This window comes from Electrophorus electricus, chromosome 22 (genome assembly GCF_013358815.1).
Source record: "Electrophorus electricus isolate fEleEle1 chromosome 22, fEleEle1.pri, whole genome shotgun sequence".
Taxonomy (NCBI): domain Eukaryota; kingdom Metazoa; phylum Chordata; class Actinopteri; order Gymnotiformes; family Gymnotidae; genus Electrophorus; species Electrophorus electricus.
In genome coordinates this window covers 6,918,675-6,937,173 of record NC_049556.1, presented here as the reverse complement: position 1 = coordinate 6,937,173, position 18,499 = coordinate 6,918,675, and the positions used below count along the sequence as shown (strand labels likewise).

General features: G+C 39.1%; 2 protein-coding genes across 10 annotated transcripts; one reads left to right on the top strand and one right to left on the bottom strand.

Annotated features, from left to right (window-relative positions):
- Positions 1-1,999: 1,999 nt before the first annotated feature.
- Positions 2,000-11,106, bottom strand: idh3g (isocitrate dehydrogenase (NAD(+)) 3 non-catalytic subunit gamma). The gene is made up of 13 exons (XM_035521489.1): positions 11,004-11,106; positions 10,497-10,544; positions 9,670-9,681; positions 9,443-9,540; positions 9,167-9,282; positions 8,964-9,024; positions 8,534-8,666; positions 8,147-8,280; positions 7,495-7,597; positions 6,641-6,787; positions 6,432-6,526; positions 5,821-5,881; positions 2,000-3,000 (listed from the first exon to the last, which is right to left on the bottom strand). The coding sequence occupies exons 1-13, from the start codon at positions 11,082-11,084 to the stop codon at positions 2,899-2,901; spliced, it is 1,191 nt and encodes a 396-aa protein (XP_035377382.1). The 5' UTR covers positions 11,085-11,106; the 3' UTR covers positions 2,000-2,898.
- On the top strand, positions 10,521-18,069 carry fam3a (FAM3 metabolism regulating signaling molecule A). Of its 9 annotated transcripts, none has more exons than XM_027016491.2 (11): positions 11,646-11,939; positions 12,411-12,456; positions 12,557-12,614; positions 13,517-13,624; positions 15,273-15,296; positions 15,416-15,539; positions 15,745-15,803; positions 16,034-16,084; positions 16,560-16,644; positions 16,808-16,934; positions 17,092-18,069. In XM_027016491.2, exons 3-11 carry the CDS (start codon positions 12,602-12,604, stop codon positions 17,188-17,190), a joined length of 690 nt encoding a protein of 229 aa, XP_026872292.1. In that variant the 5' UTR covers positions 11,646-11,939; positions 12,411-12,456; positions 12,557-12,601; the 3' UTR covers positions 17,191-18,069. The 9 variants fall into 9 exon arrangements, with proteins under 9 accessions (XP_026872293.1, XP_035377383.1, XP_026872292.1 ...); XM_027016490.2 differs by having other exon boundaries at positions 12,552-12,614; XM_027016489.2 differs by having other exon boundaries at positions 12,538-12,614.
- Positions 18,070-18,499: the final 430 nt, after the last annotated feature.

Here is an 18,499-nt window from a genome sequence, read left to right as displayed (position 1 = left end):
CAAAATGTCCAAGAGGTGTTTTTTGTTTGTCATTCCCTGAGAACATTTTCTATATACATGCTATAAAATTTTAAGAGTCTGTCTAGGATATATGTTCGCTCCAGTTTACATATAGAGTAAAACCTTTCTCTGACGGATATTTGGAGTAGCTCACCATGAGTCATGCAAGCATTTTGGGGCTGAATGGTGAAAGGAACAAGGAAATCACTCATGAATCACCATTACAAGAAGCCAGCAGGGCTTGTGGAAAGTGCAAGAGTTGAGTGAGAACGTACCTCTGAAATTATGGCTAATAATTGTTGCGAAAATTACTACCCTTTCAGCACATAAACACTGTGAGATGGCATAACTGAGCGAGCGGTGCGGGGGTTATGCGCGCTCACGGCTGTGTCTGTGTTGCTAGAATGGCAGGAAGATAGTCACAGCTGTGAAAGAGACTTGTCGTTGCTGAAGGCTTGCTATGACTGCAGACCACATCCAAATGGGATCAAAGCAACAAAAACCTAACGTGGCATACCTCTACATTCATTTATGGTTATTTTGACAGCTTTGCCAAGAAGAATTCTGCCTCGAGTATGCAACTGCTTCAGAAGTGGGTAGTATCACCTTTAGAGGCAGCAGTTGGAACAAGGTTGCAGTCCTCTGACATATGTTTCTGCTCTTTTGCACCTCTCTCCCATCAACTCACTCTCGCCTGCCAACCATATGAGTCATGCATGCTCTCAGAATTTGACCTCAGAGCGAAAGCGTTGGCTCGTGAAGCTGCACACAGACCTCATGGACACACAGGAGATCAGAGGCAAAATGTTTGATGGATGAACGTAGAACTCAAGTTAGAAAGAACAATGAAATAATCTATAAACATGTGCAATTGGACTTGGAGATGGAACTTAATATTTGGACAAAAGATCCATGTGTGTTTGCCAGCAATTTGCCTCTATAGACTCAGCTGGTGATGGGAGACAGAGACCAGCGTGTGAAAGGCCAGAGTGGATGTGGATGTTTCCCTCTACAACCTTTATTAATCTGCATTCTCCAATACTCCCAATCATCACTCCATTCTGTTTTGTTCCAGCCAATATATAGTTCTGCAGAGGAATTTCCTCATAGCATCCATTACAATCTTTTGCCCAACATTACTTTGAGATTTATAACATCTAATCCACCAATAACTGTCCATGTATTTTCCTTTAATTACTAGTTCTTAAGATCTTCCAAAATTAGCTAATTTTATTTTTCCACTACAATCTTGCTAGTGACTAGACACTCCAAATCATGTCTACATTTTGTTAAAGGTCTACAAATTGTTTCACTCTGAGATGTCCATTTATTTGTTTTAGTGTTAGCATGTGCTAATATTATTATATAATATTATATTATTGTATAAATAATTGTTTTGCATACCTGGTCTGCTATGGAATCATGTTATTCAATAATTTTAAGAACAGCACCACATTCATTCTCAGATGTCTCAGTAACTGAGTATTGAGTAAGTCTTTGCTTTCTGCTTGTATTTGCTTAGCATTTACACTCAAGTAGTGTTGGCTGGATGAATTTTTACTGGCATGTGCAAGATCCTGTATTAATCGTAAACTGTGAGAACTGTTAAATCTTCACTTTTATAGTAAATTTCAGCTAATCTACTCTAAGTTGGCAGCCAAACTATATTTAGATAAGCACATGCAGGCCAGGGCAAAACTCTCTCCCTCATGGGACTGTTAATAGGCAAAATGTTTACGGGGCCTTTTTGGCCCACTGCCTCCTAGAGGTTTTTCTCAAGAGCAATTTGTGCATGTACAGAACTCCAGACTGATGTACCCAATATGCCAAACAAATGTGATTCGCTTTAAATACAGAAGCAATATATTCTTTAAATAAGGTTGATCCCATGTCTCTTAACCGAGTATTAACAGATTAGTGGAAGTTAAGTGTTGCTATTTTCACAGTTTACTAAAACAACACAGGTATAATTAGAAAAAATCAAGCAGCAAAGGCCAAAGAAAGTTAAAGAGCCACTTTACTGATATGCTCTTAAGCCACATAATGTGTGTAAAATCATCAAATCAAGGTTTTAACCATTTGAACTACCATTATGGCACAGTCAGTACAATTGCACACTGAAAATACAATAAGTACTAAGAGATCAAATAATGATTGTGCTGGTTAAGTTACAGTATGACAGAATGAAGTATTATGTTCATGGTATAATCGTGCAATAGTGGAAACCCCGAATATGGCTACTATATGCATCATAAGACTTAACTAGAAACATTATTATAAAAAGGGAGATCCAGGTTGTGTATGGAATGTTGTGAGACCCATTATAATCTAATATCTAGTATTAAGGCCAGCTCAAAAAAACAAAGTTAATCATGGAATTTATTTCTGTAGTTAATCATGGAATGTATTTTGGCCAAGGTGAACCTCACATGGGGTCTATATAATAAACAACATACGAAAGATAACTACATAACCATTTATGTACATTGGGTGTTTAACATACAGGTGACCCAGGATGGTATCAACAACATCAGATGACATACAAAGACACTGGGATCCAAACTGATCTCTGAACCTAAAAAAAACATCAGCTATGAATGGCTGGCTCAATGGTAAGGACCAAGAGTTCATATAGAAGAAGCTTCAGGTGGTGTAGTGGCACTTCCTAGAAAGAGGAACCATCTATACAGCAAAGGACATTAGTTCAAAGGATTTTACATAAACTTCATCAAAAAGGTAAACAAAAGGAACAGTGGACATTTTAAGCAAATTACATATCACTACACATTTGCCTGTGTAACATGCCACACCCACCAGAGTGCTTCTGTACAGTGGAGGGTTGGACAGGTGTAGAGCTCATGGATCATGGCTCTGTAGTGAGGGGTCCGCTGTCGCGGATCACAGCTCTGTAGTGAGGGGTCCGCTGCTCTTTATGTTTCTCATCACGGACTGCACCATCTCTGAAGTGGTGCCCTGCCCCCCGATGTCTGGTGTATGCAACTGCAACACAGCAATGAGAAATATGTAGAAATCCCAGTATTAAAAAAAAGCAGTGTATGCTTCTTTTATGTACAAATGCATAATGTGAGAAATAGAAAGAATGGCCATTTTTGACCAAATGGGCTTGACAACAGATTCAAATTTCATAGTTATGATTCTAGTCATGATTCTATTGAAGTTCATTCTGGAATTTTGATACACTTGTATTCTACTGAACAAACTGAAAAAAAACAAAAACTGAACAAACCGAACCAGTACACCTGTCAAGTTTTAAAGGCTCGACAGACCTGCTATGCAAGTTCACCTTTTGTTTTTCTAGGAATGTCAACATAATTTGCTGCTAAAAGCAAGCGAAGCTACAGGTGGGATTCCTGCTGGTCACCGTAGCCACCCAAGACTGCCTAGAGTGAGAAGAGATGCCACAACAGCCTGAACAGTGCTGCTGTACTTTACTACAGAGTCATTGTTTCATGTATAAACCCCTGGCAAACCTAAGCATGACTACTCAATCGCCTGGCTAAGAATATCTTCCTGACATTTACTTGAAAGAAAAAAAAAAAAAAAAAAAAAAAAAAAAAGGCCCCAGGAGCACCGTTTCCAAAAGTTGGCACAAGGACTGGAAAGAGAAACGTTTTCGGTCAGCTGCACCAGGACATGATGCTGTAGCTCACTTATTTCTTGGCAGTGCCAGTGTTGGCAAAGCATGCCAGTTATAATCTAGACATTTTGAATACTTTTATACTCTTGTGATTATGACCATTAAATATTGATTGTATTATGTTTAATAAAATCTTCTTTTTCTACAAGTCTATGTACATTGTCTTACATGAACAGAAAAGCGTAGCATGCTGGTATAAAAGTGAATGGGCCAGACCCCACGTCAAGCTCTAATGGTTTGGTATAGAATTTCTGACATCCTATTCTGTGCCTAATTACATTTACTTATCCTGTTCATCCAGTGACTGCTGTGAATAGGGCAGCTGACAATAGGGGAAAGACCCTGTGGCAGTTAGGAGGGACAGCTGACAACGTGGAATAGAGCCCAAGTTGCTGTCATGGGTTAGCAACGTACGGCGGCATACATGGTCTGTTAAATCATGTGTATACAACTTGCTTTGATGGAAGGAGAACTAATACAATCTATACTGGAGAAGTCAGGCAGGAGTGTCGGTAGATGGCAGTGCAGTGTTGGCAGCATTAAATGATAAAGAGCAAGATGTGGGGCTAAAAATAGAATTGGTGAAGATTTTTAATAGCACTGAGGAATCATGTTTACCAGATGAATTGAAACTGTGGTTTCTCCAGTTTGGCTTGCTGCCTAGTATTATGTGGCCACTCATGGTTTATGAGGTCCTAATTACCAAAGTAGAGAGGTTGGAGCAGATTACAAACAAGGCTATAAGGAAGTGGTTAGGGGTGCTGCATTGTTTAAGTAGTGTGGCAGGGTACAGGAGACGTGTGTTGTGCTACTGCTGACAAGTTTAGCTGAGGAACTTAAATGTGCTTAGGTGAGTTGGGAGATGATTTTGTTAGGGTCCCAGGATGCACTGATAAAAGTCGGACAGAAAACAGGCATCAACCAGGTGCAGTCAACCAAGAGCCTCAGGGATGTGACTGGCCAAGTGCCATGTGGAAAAACAGGTATTGGGTCAGGTGGTTCATGGAAAGCGTTAAAGGCCACATTGCCAGAGAGAAAGCAAACAATTACTAGTATTATTTGCAAACAGGAAGAGGAAGCACGAAGCGCAACAGCAGCAAGGCTTTGTTAGGAAAATCGAGAGAAGAAGTGGAAAATCACCTGGCAAGAGCTGTGGGCAATAGATTCAAGTTCCATAAAATATTTGCTGGGAGTGACTTACAATGTCCTTCCAACCCCATAAAACCTTGAACAGTGGGCAGGTGAAGAGCCTAGCTGTAAATTATGTGGGGGTTGGTACACTGAAGCATATTTTATCAGCATGCCAGGTAAGTTTGCTGCAAGGACAATATACACGGAGACACAATCAGGTGCTCAGTGTATTAGGATGTTTGTTCAATAATAAGTGCTTAATGGTTAAAGCTTTGTCTAAAAGTAATACAAATAAACTGTGTATGAGGGGCAGTGTTTCGGAGAGCAAGAGCAGGCTATAAATATTGGTAGATGGGGTGAAGCATGAGACTGGAAATCGCTATTGGATGTAGGTAAAAAATTACATGTCCCACGCTGTATTGCATTAACTACTCTGAGGCCAGACATGGCAGTGTACTCTCAAGTAAACAGATATTTTATAGAGTTAACAGTTCAATTTGAGGATGTAGTTGATGAAGATTTTGAAAGAACAAGCTGAAGTATGTGGACTTGGTAGCTGAGGTGAGCGAACATGGGTGGCAGGCACATATGAGACCAGTAGATGGTATGGTACTATGGAATGAAGTGAGTAGGCTGGGCCCTATGTAAAGCTCTAATTGCATAGGATATTTGCCATCTTATCCTGTGTATAATTACAATAGTGCAACGACATCATTTTATTATTTTTAAATAGGCCTCACAAACAGTCAAGTGAACACCAGAAAAATTCCACAATTTTTGCAGTGAAGTCAATAGTGTGTCTCAATTTAAATTAGTTAATCTAGCACTTAAAATGGCTTCCTAATGAGACAAACAGTGTAAACTGAGTACATCGGAATTTGTACCACACTGGTAATGTAATCAGTAGAGACTGAGAGTGGATTTGCAGGTTGGACTGGTGAAACAAACTTGAGAAACGGTTGCAAAATGCCACTAAATATTGCAAGTGTGAGTCTTTCACATTAGAATGCAGCCGTATGGGTATATCTTACCAGAGACTCATTCATAGTGGCGAAAACAGCATTACGAATCATGCTGGCATAGTCATGAAGTCTAGGGAAGAAGAAAGGGGAAAATTACATTTGTTAGAACAATTCAACTATCCAAAAAGGTGAAGGACCAACGTGGCTTGGATCAGGAAGGTCTAACACCAGAACTGGCAGGCCCGGGTTCAGCAGTGGCTTTCACAGGGATTTCTGTGGTCACGTAATCTCTTAAATTACCACTTTTAATAAGTGTGTTAGAAAAGGAAAACTAATCGCCAATCCCTGCCTTATACAAACACTGGTCACTTTTTCAAAAGACTTTGGGAGTTATCCGATATTCAAATCTCCCACTGATGGTGTGATTAAATTCAACACTAGGCTTGTTCCTCTTACTGTGTGTGCAAATTTACCCTTTGCCTACTGTAATATAATAAAACTTGACAATCTAGATTCAGAGCGTGAATCCAATTTTAACCCCAGTTAAATTAAAATGAGGAACAGGAACTGAGCAGAAGTAAACAGCACCTGCTCTTAGGAAGGGCCAGACTTGCATTATTAAATCACCACAAGTGACTACTCAAAATTAAAAATGAGGCCAATGCACTAGCTGAATTTACTTCAGATGGTCCAGCATGAGACAGCTGGCCAGTAGCATTGCTGTGGGGTTGGCAATGTTCCGTCCAGCGATGCTCTTGCCGGTGTTCCTAGTAGCCTGCCAGAACAAGAAATCTCCCATAAATCCCATATGTCAACATAAAAACCTGATAAGGTATATAGCTGAGGCCTAGTTTCAGAGACTGCATGGGGACAGCTGAAGAGCACTCACTGTTTCAAATACTGCGTAATTATGGCCGTAGTTGGCACCAGGCACCAAACCAGGCCCTCCTACCAGACCGGCGCACACATTGCTGACCACGTTGCCATAGAGATTGGGCATCACCATGACGTCAAACTGGTGAGGTTTGGAAACTAGCTGTAAAAAAGGACAGTGCAAAAACAATTCTCATGTATGACAAGTTTTCTTTAAAGATAAGGTACTTTCACGATGTGTTTGAATTTATACTGTTAAGCTGTTGCCAGTTAATTTTACAATATATAGATAGGTAATCTAGAATTACAGGAGACTGCAACTCTATCAAACTTAACTACTATTGATGTTTACTACTTTATGTTTGCACACTTGAACTACCATCACCCCCCCCCCCATTTAGATTAATCAAACAATGTTGATTCACTTGATTCACCACTAAAGGCAGGCATCCAGAAAACATTAAGGCCAAGATTCCAACTCCTACACTAACTCATTTCAGTTTCTTACCGTCATTTTGTCATTTTGTTTTTAGAAAGAACTTCCCTTCTGTTCCACAATACATATTTCACAATGCAATCCCCCTAATATTACATAACCACATTACATTTATCAAACAGAACTCAAGTTTGACCAAGACATGGTAAAAAAGAAATTAAGGGGCAACATTATCAGTTTCCCATTTACAATTAGACAAATTTACAATTTGACTCGCAAAAAGCCAGCTAAATTCAGAATGGCTTTTGGGACTGGGATTTTCATTTGCCAAATGCTAATCACAAGTATGATTCGGTCTGAATCAAAGAATCTCACCCTCCTACAAGTCCAGAAAAAAGAACAATTTGTTTGTGAATAAGCCATCACATGCTCACCTGCATAGTGGTGTTATCTACAATCATGCTGTCGAAGGCGATATCAGGGTATCCAGAGGCTACCTCCCTACAGCACTGTAGAAAGAGCCCATCAGCCAGTTTCCTGTTGGGCCCATAGAACAAGATGCAGTCAGACAGAAAGGGAAGGGGTAAAGAAATAGTGCACACTAGCACACTGTTTCAAGGTTGCAGACATCTCAAGTCTGGGAAGGTAGTTAGCATCTATATCTTCCAACTTACTACTGGCTAATTCCTTATATAGTAGATTGAGATAGAGAGATAGAGAGACAGATAGACAGACAGACAGACAGACAGACAGATGGACAGACAGAGATGCCACACAGCACAAGTAAACAAGTGAACCACTCTGAAGAAGGTCAGAGTCAAGTACTGAACAGGATGGAACAAACAGTTTAGTGCAATCACAGCTTCAAGATGTGCAAAACTTTGTGGGAGATCTGTGAGAGAGAGTCAGCTGGAGTTTGCAGTGGAACACCCTTTACACTGATGAGCACGGATCATTCGAGGCTTAAACAAGACTCATACTCCCATCCATGCCCACTGCGGCATGGACATGACCATGCGGTCCATAAACCCACATGGTCATGGAGACGGTGCGATCCGTGAAACATAGCAAGGTGAGCTGACTCACATGATGTTGGCCTTGTGCACGGCTGTGACCCTGCGCCGCCCCTTCTCCCTGGCCAGCTGAAATGCGTAATCGGCGATACGAAGTGAGTTGTTCCGTGTGATGATCTTCAGGCTTTCCACCACGCCAGGCACACTCTGACAAAGCCAAACAGAGGACTCCAACCTTAGAAAGCATTTAAATGCAACTTAGTCCATTAATGGGAATTCATATGCAAAAATAGATGGTAGTGGTGTTGTATAGAAAGATAAAGAATGAGAGAACCGACTGTGACCAGTGTACTTCATTAGTTTAATAGGCTATAGTGTAATTGCTCAAGGTGGGATAGTTGATGGGTGTGGAGACAGTATTCTGTGGGCTTTGGTGAGTGGTGGGGGGAGCAGTGTCTACCTCGTGCTCCAGGCTGCTGTACTCGCCCTCTGTGTTCTCCCTGATGATGATGATGTCTATATTCTTGTGCCGCGTCTGCACTCCTGGAAGAGACTGGCAGCGCATCACGTTGGCATACAAGTCGAGGCCAGTGCTGAGAGAGGGTCAGGGTTACAGAAGGGAAGAAAGTTAAACAGAGGGAAGAGAGAGATAGGGAGGAAAAGAGGGAGATGGAGAGAAAGAGGGAAAGAAGAAAAGAAACAGGGATGGAAAGAGATGGGGGAGATGCCATATCAAGTTAGGCCACTATGCCGATTACAGCAACAGCTAACAAATTAAAGCTGACAGCCCCTATTTACTGCAGTGCTTCTGGAAAAAAAAACTAAGAGGGCACTTTAAGAGAGCTGATATAATTTTTATTAAGTTTCTTTAATATACTTTAAAACACTACCGTAAAACGTTGTTCCTGGACTTGTGTGAAGGGGGCAATGTGTGATTTGTCTCCAAGTTACCTACAAAAAGAGTATTCAATATGAATCAGAACTACAGCAACTACAAGCAAACACTGATGAAGTTTCGGATAAATACTGATTAACTCTCAAGATAGTCAACTATATTAAGTTTCAATGGCATTAATCCTTTAGAACAACCAACCTTTTAGAGCAACTCCATTGCGGCGTATGGCTGTGATGGCATTATTAATGTCATCCTCGCTAGTTATGGAAGAGTTGATATTTACCACCTCAAAGTCCAAAGGTACACAGCTGAATCTGCAACGGAGGGAGATGCACTTACGGCCATTCTATCCACCCATCTATAACTGCTTCTCTAGCCATGTTATGGTTCCAAATTTAAAAGCTGGGACAACGTATGCTTCCAGTCTCCAAATCGTTGAGGGTGGCCTAGCATCCATCCAGTTCTGATACTGACCTGAAGAGCTCACGCACATGGTTGAGCAGCTCTGGGCCAATCCCGTCCCCTGGAATCAGTGTGACGGTGTGTCTACCGCCATACCGCGCAGGGGGAGGCTGAGGACATCAACACGGAACTTTCAGACTTGGATGCTCAGCTGAGCATTGACTGTGCTCTCAGATGAGACTATGACATTGAATGTATTAATATGCTTGAATTTAGATTTAGTTTGAAATGACACTTACTATGATTTGTCCCTTTGGGGTCATGATTGTTGAGAGAAGGAAAATATTAGTAAAGGAGAGTCAAAATTACTACATACAATAGAAAGTATGCTTTTAGAATAGGTTCTCCTTGCTCAAACAATCCGTTATGGTAACCAGCAAACAGACATCGCTGACACAAGCCAATTTATTAGCATGGCAGCTGAATGCATGATGACAAAAAAGCAAACAAAAAAACTCCAAAATAATATAGAAAGTGGTTACACTTCTAATCAGATTAATTTACCATCTTATACACTATTCACATATATGTGGGAAATACATATAAAAACAGCACAAATGCCACAGAAAGTCTTTCAACAGAAACTAAAACCAAACTTATCAAGAACCACATTAAAATGGGCACTATTAACTAAACCTCATCATAAATGACTGACCTTTGCATGGCAGATTTTAGTTTTTGAACAGCTAAAAAGTTGAACAATAGCAACAGACCCATTAAAATAGATAATAGTTACATTACAGTTGCTTCTTGTGGGATGGATATAGTAGTTTACAACTAGGGTAATTCAGATTTACACAGGTTAGACTGTTAGTGATTTAGATACTTAATAAGAACATGTGTGTAGGGGATATCACTTTGTTATTAGACTGCATTAAAGTTTTGGATGTAAAGTAATGGATGAACTGATCACACTTTAAGGGGTCAGGAAAGACCTGCTCTTTTCTGCTCAGGTTTCGTTCATCGCGTTTCTTCCAGAAATAAGAGAGGAGGGGAGGTTCACGTTGTTTCTTTAATGCTACAGTATAGCATTACAAGGAAATCAGACAACAAAATCACAACCTACCGTATATGTACATTTCTCTCTTTGTTTGGAGGCTGACACTCCAATAACCTGAGGAGAAAACAGTTGTAAACAACAAGTCCCGTTATCAGTTCTCAGGTAAGCTGTTTCTCATTTGGTAAACTTGCTGATGGAGACGCATCGTGTCGTATAAGCTGTACTTTCGACTTGTACAGACCGTTTCAGGAAGTAACCAGCAAATAGCTTTTGGTGTTGGCTACGATTTCCTTTTGGGCACACGGGCCAAGTACCACTTCGACATGGAATATATTATTATTATTATTATTATTATTACTCCTCTGAGAAACGTGTTTATGTATGTGGTACTGAGCCAGCTAGCTAAGGTATATAACTAGCTTAGCAAGCTAGCTTTTTTTCAAGATAGTCAGACCTTTCTGGCAAACTGTCATACCGCAAAAGTTGTTACTTGGTTTCCATAGCCAATTACCTAGAACGAATCATAAAGCTGCCTTGTCAAATATCTATAAGTCAGAACATTTAATGTCTTGCCTTAGCCGCATGTCCCACAAGTCCGCTAGTCACTGATGTTCGAGCATTCGTGAGAGACAGAACAGCTCTAAACGTGGCCATCTTGCTATGAGTTGTGAGCTGACTCTGATTAACGCCTTGTTGAATCAGATTCCCGGATGCTTTCAGTTATTTTGTCCATAGCTAGTTACTTTTTAAAAACTTGCTTGAACTTCTTAAACACATAGCTAGATAACTAGGTTACCGGTAATGTCTATGACACTAGGTCATAGTGCATTGTTTAGGAGTAACATTTGGTTCAGAATACAAATTAAATAGTTAATAAAATAAAATAAAACAACAACCTTTAAAAAAAATTATCTCAAAGTCTATTCCAGCAGTAATGTCTCACACATCACAATAAGACCAACGCATGGGCAGGTTGCACATACTTTTTATTAACGTATGCTCTGGCCAACATTATTTATTATCATTATTTACAATCATTTTGTAAATTGAGTAATTGAATACAATCTATTTGAAATGCCGCAAAGTGACGGAATAAGTATACTACTATGTGCAATATTAAGTTCAATTTTACTTGGCATCGTTTAGGATGTCAGCCCTGCAGAAGCTCGATCCCGTGTCCCTGAGGAGTGTGCGCGCTCACGAGTGTGGGTCACGGGCAAGGACGTACCATTCTGCACGCCGCCGGAAGTTATCCATGATAGACATATCCCTCGACAATACTGCACGATAATATTCGTTTAGCATTTTTTTCTGCTTGACATTAGCAAGCTTATACTTAAATATTAGTTGCTGAGCTGTGTTTTTAATGAATGGAAACTCGATACAAGATGGCTTGATCATGCCTTCAGTTCGTTTGGTCGCTGCTTCGGCATCCGCGTACAAGTGTCTTCATTTGTTTCGTCTGTAAAATTCTTGAAAACGTCTTGGAGACTTCTTAACCGCCATTTAGTAAGGCATTCAATATAACTTTATCAACGCTAATTCAGATTTCCAGCTATATTTCACTATGCTAGTTAGCTAGCTAGCTAGCTAGCCAAGTACATAACAGTTATGTTATTAACTTAACGTTCGCTAGTTAGCTGCTTAGCATTAGCAAGCAAACTTGAACCCATTGATGAAAAAATGCGGATAGTGGCAGCTTCTCTGTTCTTTACTTGATCGTTTAATAGAAGTGTATAATTTTCGTCCTGTGATTATCACTGCATCTGCACGTTTGCGTTTGTGTCCTAGGTGATGAGATGTTGCTTTCAATCTGCATGGTAGCAAATCGACCTTCCTCTAATTTATAAATACACGGAAACAGAACTTTGAATTGATATATCTAAATTATATCGCAACCAGATCCTTTTCTATAACTTGTATTGCGTATAATGCATGTTTGTCTTTCTTATGAATGCATGCATTTTGTTGTTGCTTTAGCCGCAAACTCTAGACGCTGCACAGAAAACGCAAACGTAGAAGAAATGTAAGCTATGTGAGAAAAATGTGATTTTCTTAACATGGTCACTCACTTGAACACATAACACATGTAACTATGTCACTCCAGTATTTTTTGTTCAGAGCAGAAGACTCATCACTCATTTTCGTCTCAATTTGTGTCGTCAGTTGTCATGAGGCTGGCAGGTTAGTACACCTATTATTCGCTAGACTGTTGCATTGAGTCTGGGTACTGTAACAAGCAAGTCATCTATTTGAATAAGAGATTAAGACGAGTATATGGAAAAATGCAGATGATCACGTTTGATTTAGGGGCGTATTCAGGACACGTGTTTGCTTTTGTGGTGTAACAGCACGTTTTGTATGCATACCTTACATTTTAGGTCCATGATTTGCTAAACCGTGACTGAGGTGGTTAACGCACAATTGAATTTTAAATATTAAAGCCAACTATTCTGATGGAATTGGGGCGGGGGTGGGGGTTATGAACACGCAAAGTAGCTTCAGAAAGAAAAAAACAAAACATCCACAAATATATGGTCACATTTAGTACCCTAATTCTATTAATTTATTTGCAAGGAATAGTTTTGCCTCACTGTCCCAGTACGTATGACGGATATGGCAGGATCAGTCATTCTCAAGATTTATCTTGTAATATCAGGCTTCACAGTGTATTGTATTTTTTTTTTTAAATAATCCTTGTAATTCCCAGCCCTGTTGAGTGGTGAAATGCCACATGAAAAGTAAGTGCTCTTAAGAGTATGCCAGCACCACTAGCCAACGTACATAAGATACTGCTGGTGAGTTTGGCAACATGTAATGGCAGCAAAGAAGTATCTTTATCTGCTGGCTGTATTACTAACATACATGGTTATGCACTAACTGATGTGGTGTTAAAGAAAAAAACATTTATTGTTCATGCTGAAGCTTGGTGCTAAAGGATAAATCTTGATGTGAAAGTGAATTAAGGGCAAAGTGGACACAACTCCTCCAACTGACACCATGCCTGGTACACTTCCCTGTATGTCTGTACTGCATGCTCGCAGTGACTTCATGTCCACTTATTTACATTTTCCATATTCCCTCAGGGCCACTGCGGGCTGTTGCTGTGGTTCTTCTTGTGGGCTTGACTTGGCTTCTAGCAAGTTCCATACTAGGAGGAGATGGCTCCTCCATAGTGAAGATGATTTTTGCTGGTGAGCGTTTTGTTATTACACTTCAAAGTATCGGGGGATGGCTGATGTTAGGGGGCGTGATGTTAGCTAGTTGTATATGTCGGGATATGACACCTCCGACCACTGAATGGGTTAATTCATCCACTTTGATGTAGGCACTGAACAGACAGTCATTGACCCCTATTTCGTTAATTTTTTCTACATAATGACGAGGATTGTTAATCAGTCAATATGTAAAATAACTGATTGACTGACTGGCAAAAGGATTTGGGTTCCTATTGGCAAAAAATAGCACACTATTGTTAATTCATGCTATTAAACTGGCAGAGACCATGGAATTTGTATTTACTGCTAGTCAAATCAGTGGGGCTGCATTCACCCATAAAGGTGCGGAGGTATTGTGCAAAGAAAAAGTACCTGGAGGCATTGATTTGTCATTGAAAAGGAGATTCAATGGCTGCCATGGTTGCTGCACAGCCATTGCAAAGAATTCAGAGAATCCTACACATGGACGTATTTGTAAAACAAAAGCCTTAACGTTTTACATTTAATAAGTTGTACACAATTTTCGATCATTTTTATATCTACTTTCACTTGCTAAAAGTACCAACAGCTGCATATATGCTGCTTCCAAAGATTGCATCGTTTGGACTAAATGTTTCCATGGTCTCATGCAGTGTAATTTCAAGAGTCAGTCAGAATATGTCTGATACGTGAAACACATCCAACTACTTCTCGTTATTGCATTAACATATATATAACAGCAAAGTGAAATAAACACATTGACCTTCATGTACCGTTATTGTTATTTCTTTTTACTAAGACAGCAGTTTTTACTATGTGATTGCTCACGTATGTAGTGGATTCTTTTGTTTTTCTTTTTACTGTGGTTACATTTACAGATCTATGTATTTGGTAAGGCTTTATGCAATTTTGTAGCCTGTATCTAGGCTTTCGTGCTTGGACATAAAATGCAACCCCAGGTTGCAGTCCAACCTAGTTAAAATATTTTTCCATGTGAACAAGGCTTTTCTAGGCTGTGCTTATTGCTTTTCGCCGTCGTCGAAACGGAAATCAGGTAGCTAGCTACATACAAATGTCAGGAAACCCGTTTCCGAATTTGTTCCACGTGGCCACATGATGCTTGCTCCATTCCTGATTTTGCCGTTTCACCTAATAAATTCGGAATGTTTTGCCACTCAGTCTAACTGAGGGGACGTATTTTGACGGAAAAGTGACGTCAGTGCGTACAGTATACAGGATATTAAGTGACATCTACTATGTATATTTGACATAAGGAAATAACTTTTATAAAGCCATCATAAATTCCTTAGCTAAAACACAGATTTCAGATTTCTTATTTTTAAAAACTGTCATTTTTATTTCAGTTAACAAGTACATTTTTTCATTGCTCATTTTCTATAACGAAAATAACCACTACCTAGCACCATGTTTTACCTGGAATTTCTCGATTGACCATGTAAGCCTTCAGTACACTGGACATGAAATCTGAAACAAACTTATTACCACTATATATTTCTAATTCTTTACAAAGGTTTATCAGATTTCAACAGGCAGATGTGCTTAGTACTTCTTTAGCTAATATGTTGAAACACAGTTTTGATCCGAAATCATTCACTGATTGATTGTGTTATTCTAAAATCCTCAGGTGGACAGGAAGAGCCCACCCCAGGTAGGATGAAGAACTTCACTCTAACTTTGCATGAGAAGTCTGTTTTTGTTTGTGTTTATTTGTTTAGTTGTTTTTGGGTGTTAAATTTTAACATTGTGCTCTGCCTTGTTTTCTCTTAGAACCAAGACCACACAAGTACAAGTGTGGACTCTCTGCTCCATGCCCTCCGAAACACCTTGCCTTCCGTTTACTCTCTGGAGCCGCCAACGTCATCGGTCCCAAAATCTGTCTGGAGGATAAAATGTAAGCCATAAAATGCCTGTCTGCCTGACTATCATTCCATCTTTCTTTCTGAATGCCATCATTAGCAGCTTTGTAATCTCCCACTCCTGTGTGCTGGCTGTGATTCCATCTTTATGTTGTCTTTGTGTCCCTTTAACAAGATTCATGATCATTGTTTTAAGTATAGCCTTTCAAGCTTTCTCAGCTGTGTATTTTGTTATTTCAGTCTCATCAGCAGTGTTAAGGACAATGTTGGCAGGGGCCTTAACATTGCCTTAGTAAACGGTAACTATTTTTAATACACTCTTGATGTAGCTTGTGCATAACTATTTTAATACAAAATATATTATAGAATTGTTACATTTTGTCATTTATTATATTATTGTTACTATTATTATGATGTTACTATTTTATATATATATATATAGATATATATAGAGCATGTAACAGTATAATGTCCGTCTTCTTTTTCTTTATGATGATGATAACGCTTTGTTCAATATTGCCTTTTTCAGGTGTCTCTGGAGAGCCTTTGGAAACAAAATCATTTGACATGTGGGCAGGAGGTTAGTCTCTTTTAATAATACTCCAGATAAAAAATTTTAAAAATTTGTACATTCAATGTTTGTTTTTCATAGTCTTAAAAGGATTTTAATGTAATGGTTTATGCTTAAATTTGTTTCTATGATGAATATAACATTACAAAGTTTAAAATTAACATTTAATTTTAAATGCCCCCTTGGCAAATAGTTTTCATGCAAAAGTTTAGTCCCTCACCTCAAATGCTCTGTATATGTGCAAATTATTTCTGTACTGATGGAAAAGCATCATAGATGGCTGTCCCATGAAGCTGATTAAGAGAACAAGAGTGTGCAAAGCTGTCAAAGTAAAGGGTGGCTACTTTGAAGAATCTAACATCTAATATTTGTTTAACACAGCATAACGGCATATGTGTCATTTCCTCGTTTTGACACATTCGGTGTGTTGAGTAGGTGTATTGAAACATCTGTCAGAGCCTGAGCATCCTCACCCTCTCCACAGATGTGTCTGATCTGTTGAAGTTTCTCAGACCTCTCCATGAGGGAACACTAGTGTTTGTGGCTTCCTTTGATGACCCAGCTACTAAGTAAGATTCCACGCATTGCACATGCTTCAGATCATATCTTATCCCTGTTTCAACTATAAACGATGCCAGTCAATGTGAGTTTACGCAATAATGCCCCAAGCAAGTCTCCGTCTGTCTTTATAATGTCCTTAAAGTTGATTTCTATCTAAACACTGGCATGCAGGCTGAATGATGAGGCACGGCAACTGTTCGAGGAGCTGGGCAGTACAGCAATAAAAGACTTGGGCTTCAGGGACAGCTGGGTGTTTGTGGGAGCCAAAGGAATAGAGAACAAAAGCCCATTTGAACAGGTAAAACTGACCCCTTTTAACACAAAGAAGAAGTCAAGGCTGCCTGTTAAATTATTCAAGTGATAAGTAATAAATGATAAAAGATTCCTGAAGACAGTGATGCTGTGTATTATTGCGACACTGCCCTTTCTAAACTCCTTCTTTGTTTTTCTCTCAGCGTATGAAGAACAGCAAAAGTAGTAATAAGTATGAGGGTTGGCCTGAGTCTTTGGAGATGGATGGCTGTGTTCCTCTACGCGCTCCACTAGAAAGTTGATCTCTTAATGGGACTTTGATCATCAGTCTTCAAACACGGTGCTTCAGCAAATACAAAACTGGCCCAATTACAGACATGCTGAAGTCTTGAATCACACAATTGCCTGAATCATCTCAAAGTGGATGAATGTTTTCTGAAGGATATCAGTTTTCTACAGAATATTTTTTGTGAAAGAAAAATGAAAATCTTAACACAAATTCAACACATTTAGCCCTGCCATTCAACAGAGGAAGTGAAACTAAAAGAAGCAGAAAATAAAAGGAAAAAGGAAACATAAGGTTGGCTTGAAAGGGAAATCAGTTGGGCCACAGGGTGGGTGTGGGTAGGTGTGAGTGTGTGTGTGAGTGTGTGTGTGAGTGAATGAGTGTCTGTGTGTTTAATCATTTCATGAAGAATGAAGTACATCATATGTCAGCCAAGCTTATTTTGAAGTAATGTGCATATTTCTGATTATTTTATTTTGTGTTGTCTTTATCCTTTTTTTTTTAAAAAGTTTTTATTTAAATAGTAGAATGTGTGACTACCACATTCCACATTTTTCATTTGTCTACTCACATTCCAAATCACTGCTATAAGGGAGCGCTGATGTTATGATGTACAATAAAGTAGTTTCCTTGTTTTTTCAGGAAAGCTTAATATACCAAGTGATGTTCAATTAATGTACATTTTAATATACTTATAACAATATATGTGTGTTGGGCATAATTATAGTGAATTATAACTGAAAAGCTTCAAGTAAAACCACTGATAAAGTTTCAAGCACCCAGAATATGATTTGGATTTAATCTTTTAAAAATAATTTTGTAGTAAACTGAGAAATGTGACTAAATACTGTACTTAAAGTATAATTGTTGCAATAAAGTGTGAAGGTTACATTTATTACAAAAGCATCGAGTTTAATGAATGCTAAAACAAACGTGAATTTTGCACTTTTGAAGTCAGTAGGAAAAACGTATTTTAAAAGAGTTGCTACAAGCACCATGGACAGCGGCTTCATCAGACGACAGCCAGCAGAGTGCGACAGTGAGGCAGAAATATAAAATTGTCAAGTATAAAGGTTTACTTATTAAATTGTTAAAATTCGTAATGCATGAACTTTGAATTCACTAAAGGAGTTTAATTTACATAATTGGCTTTGGTCTATTGGTTGAAAGTGTCACATGTTACCATTTCAGCAGCGTTGAATGCATTGCCGGGGTAGTGCTACAAAAATGGTAATAGAATTCCTGTAGCGATCATAAAGATTTAAATCTATGATGCGAAAGTTTTCGGATAAATGTTTTTAGTCGGTTACTAAAATGTAATCAAC

Coding starts and splice junctions, on each gene's coding strand:
- idh3g (XM_035521489.1), bottom strand. CDS start 11,084: ATGGCCACGTTTAGAGCTGTTCTGTCTCTCACGAATGCTCGAACATCA. Junction 8,281..8,533: donor ACAGCAGCCTGGAGCACGAG/GTAGACACTGCT, acceptor TGGCTTTGTCAG/AGTGTGCCTGGCGTGGTGGA. Junction 6,527..6,640: donor ATTACGCAGTATTTGAAACA/GTGAGTGCTCTT, acceptor TTGTTCTGGCAG/GCTACTAGGAACACCGGCAA.
- fam3a (XM_027016492.2), top strand. Junction 15,297..15,415: donor ACAGGAAGAGCCCACCCCAG/GTAGGATGAAGA, acceptor GTTTTCTCTTAG/AACCAAGACCACACAAGTAC. Junction 15,804..16,033: donor TAACATTGCCTTAGTAAACG/GTAACTATTTTT, acceptor TGCCTTTTTCAG/GTGTCTCTGGAGAGCCTTTG.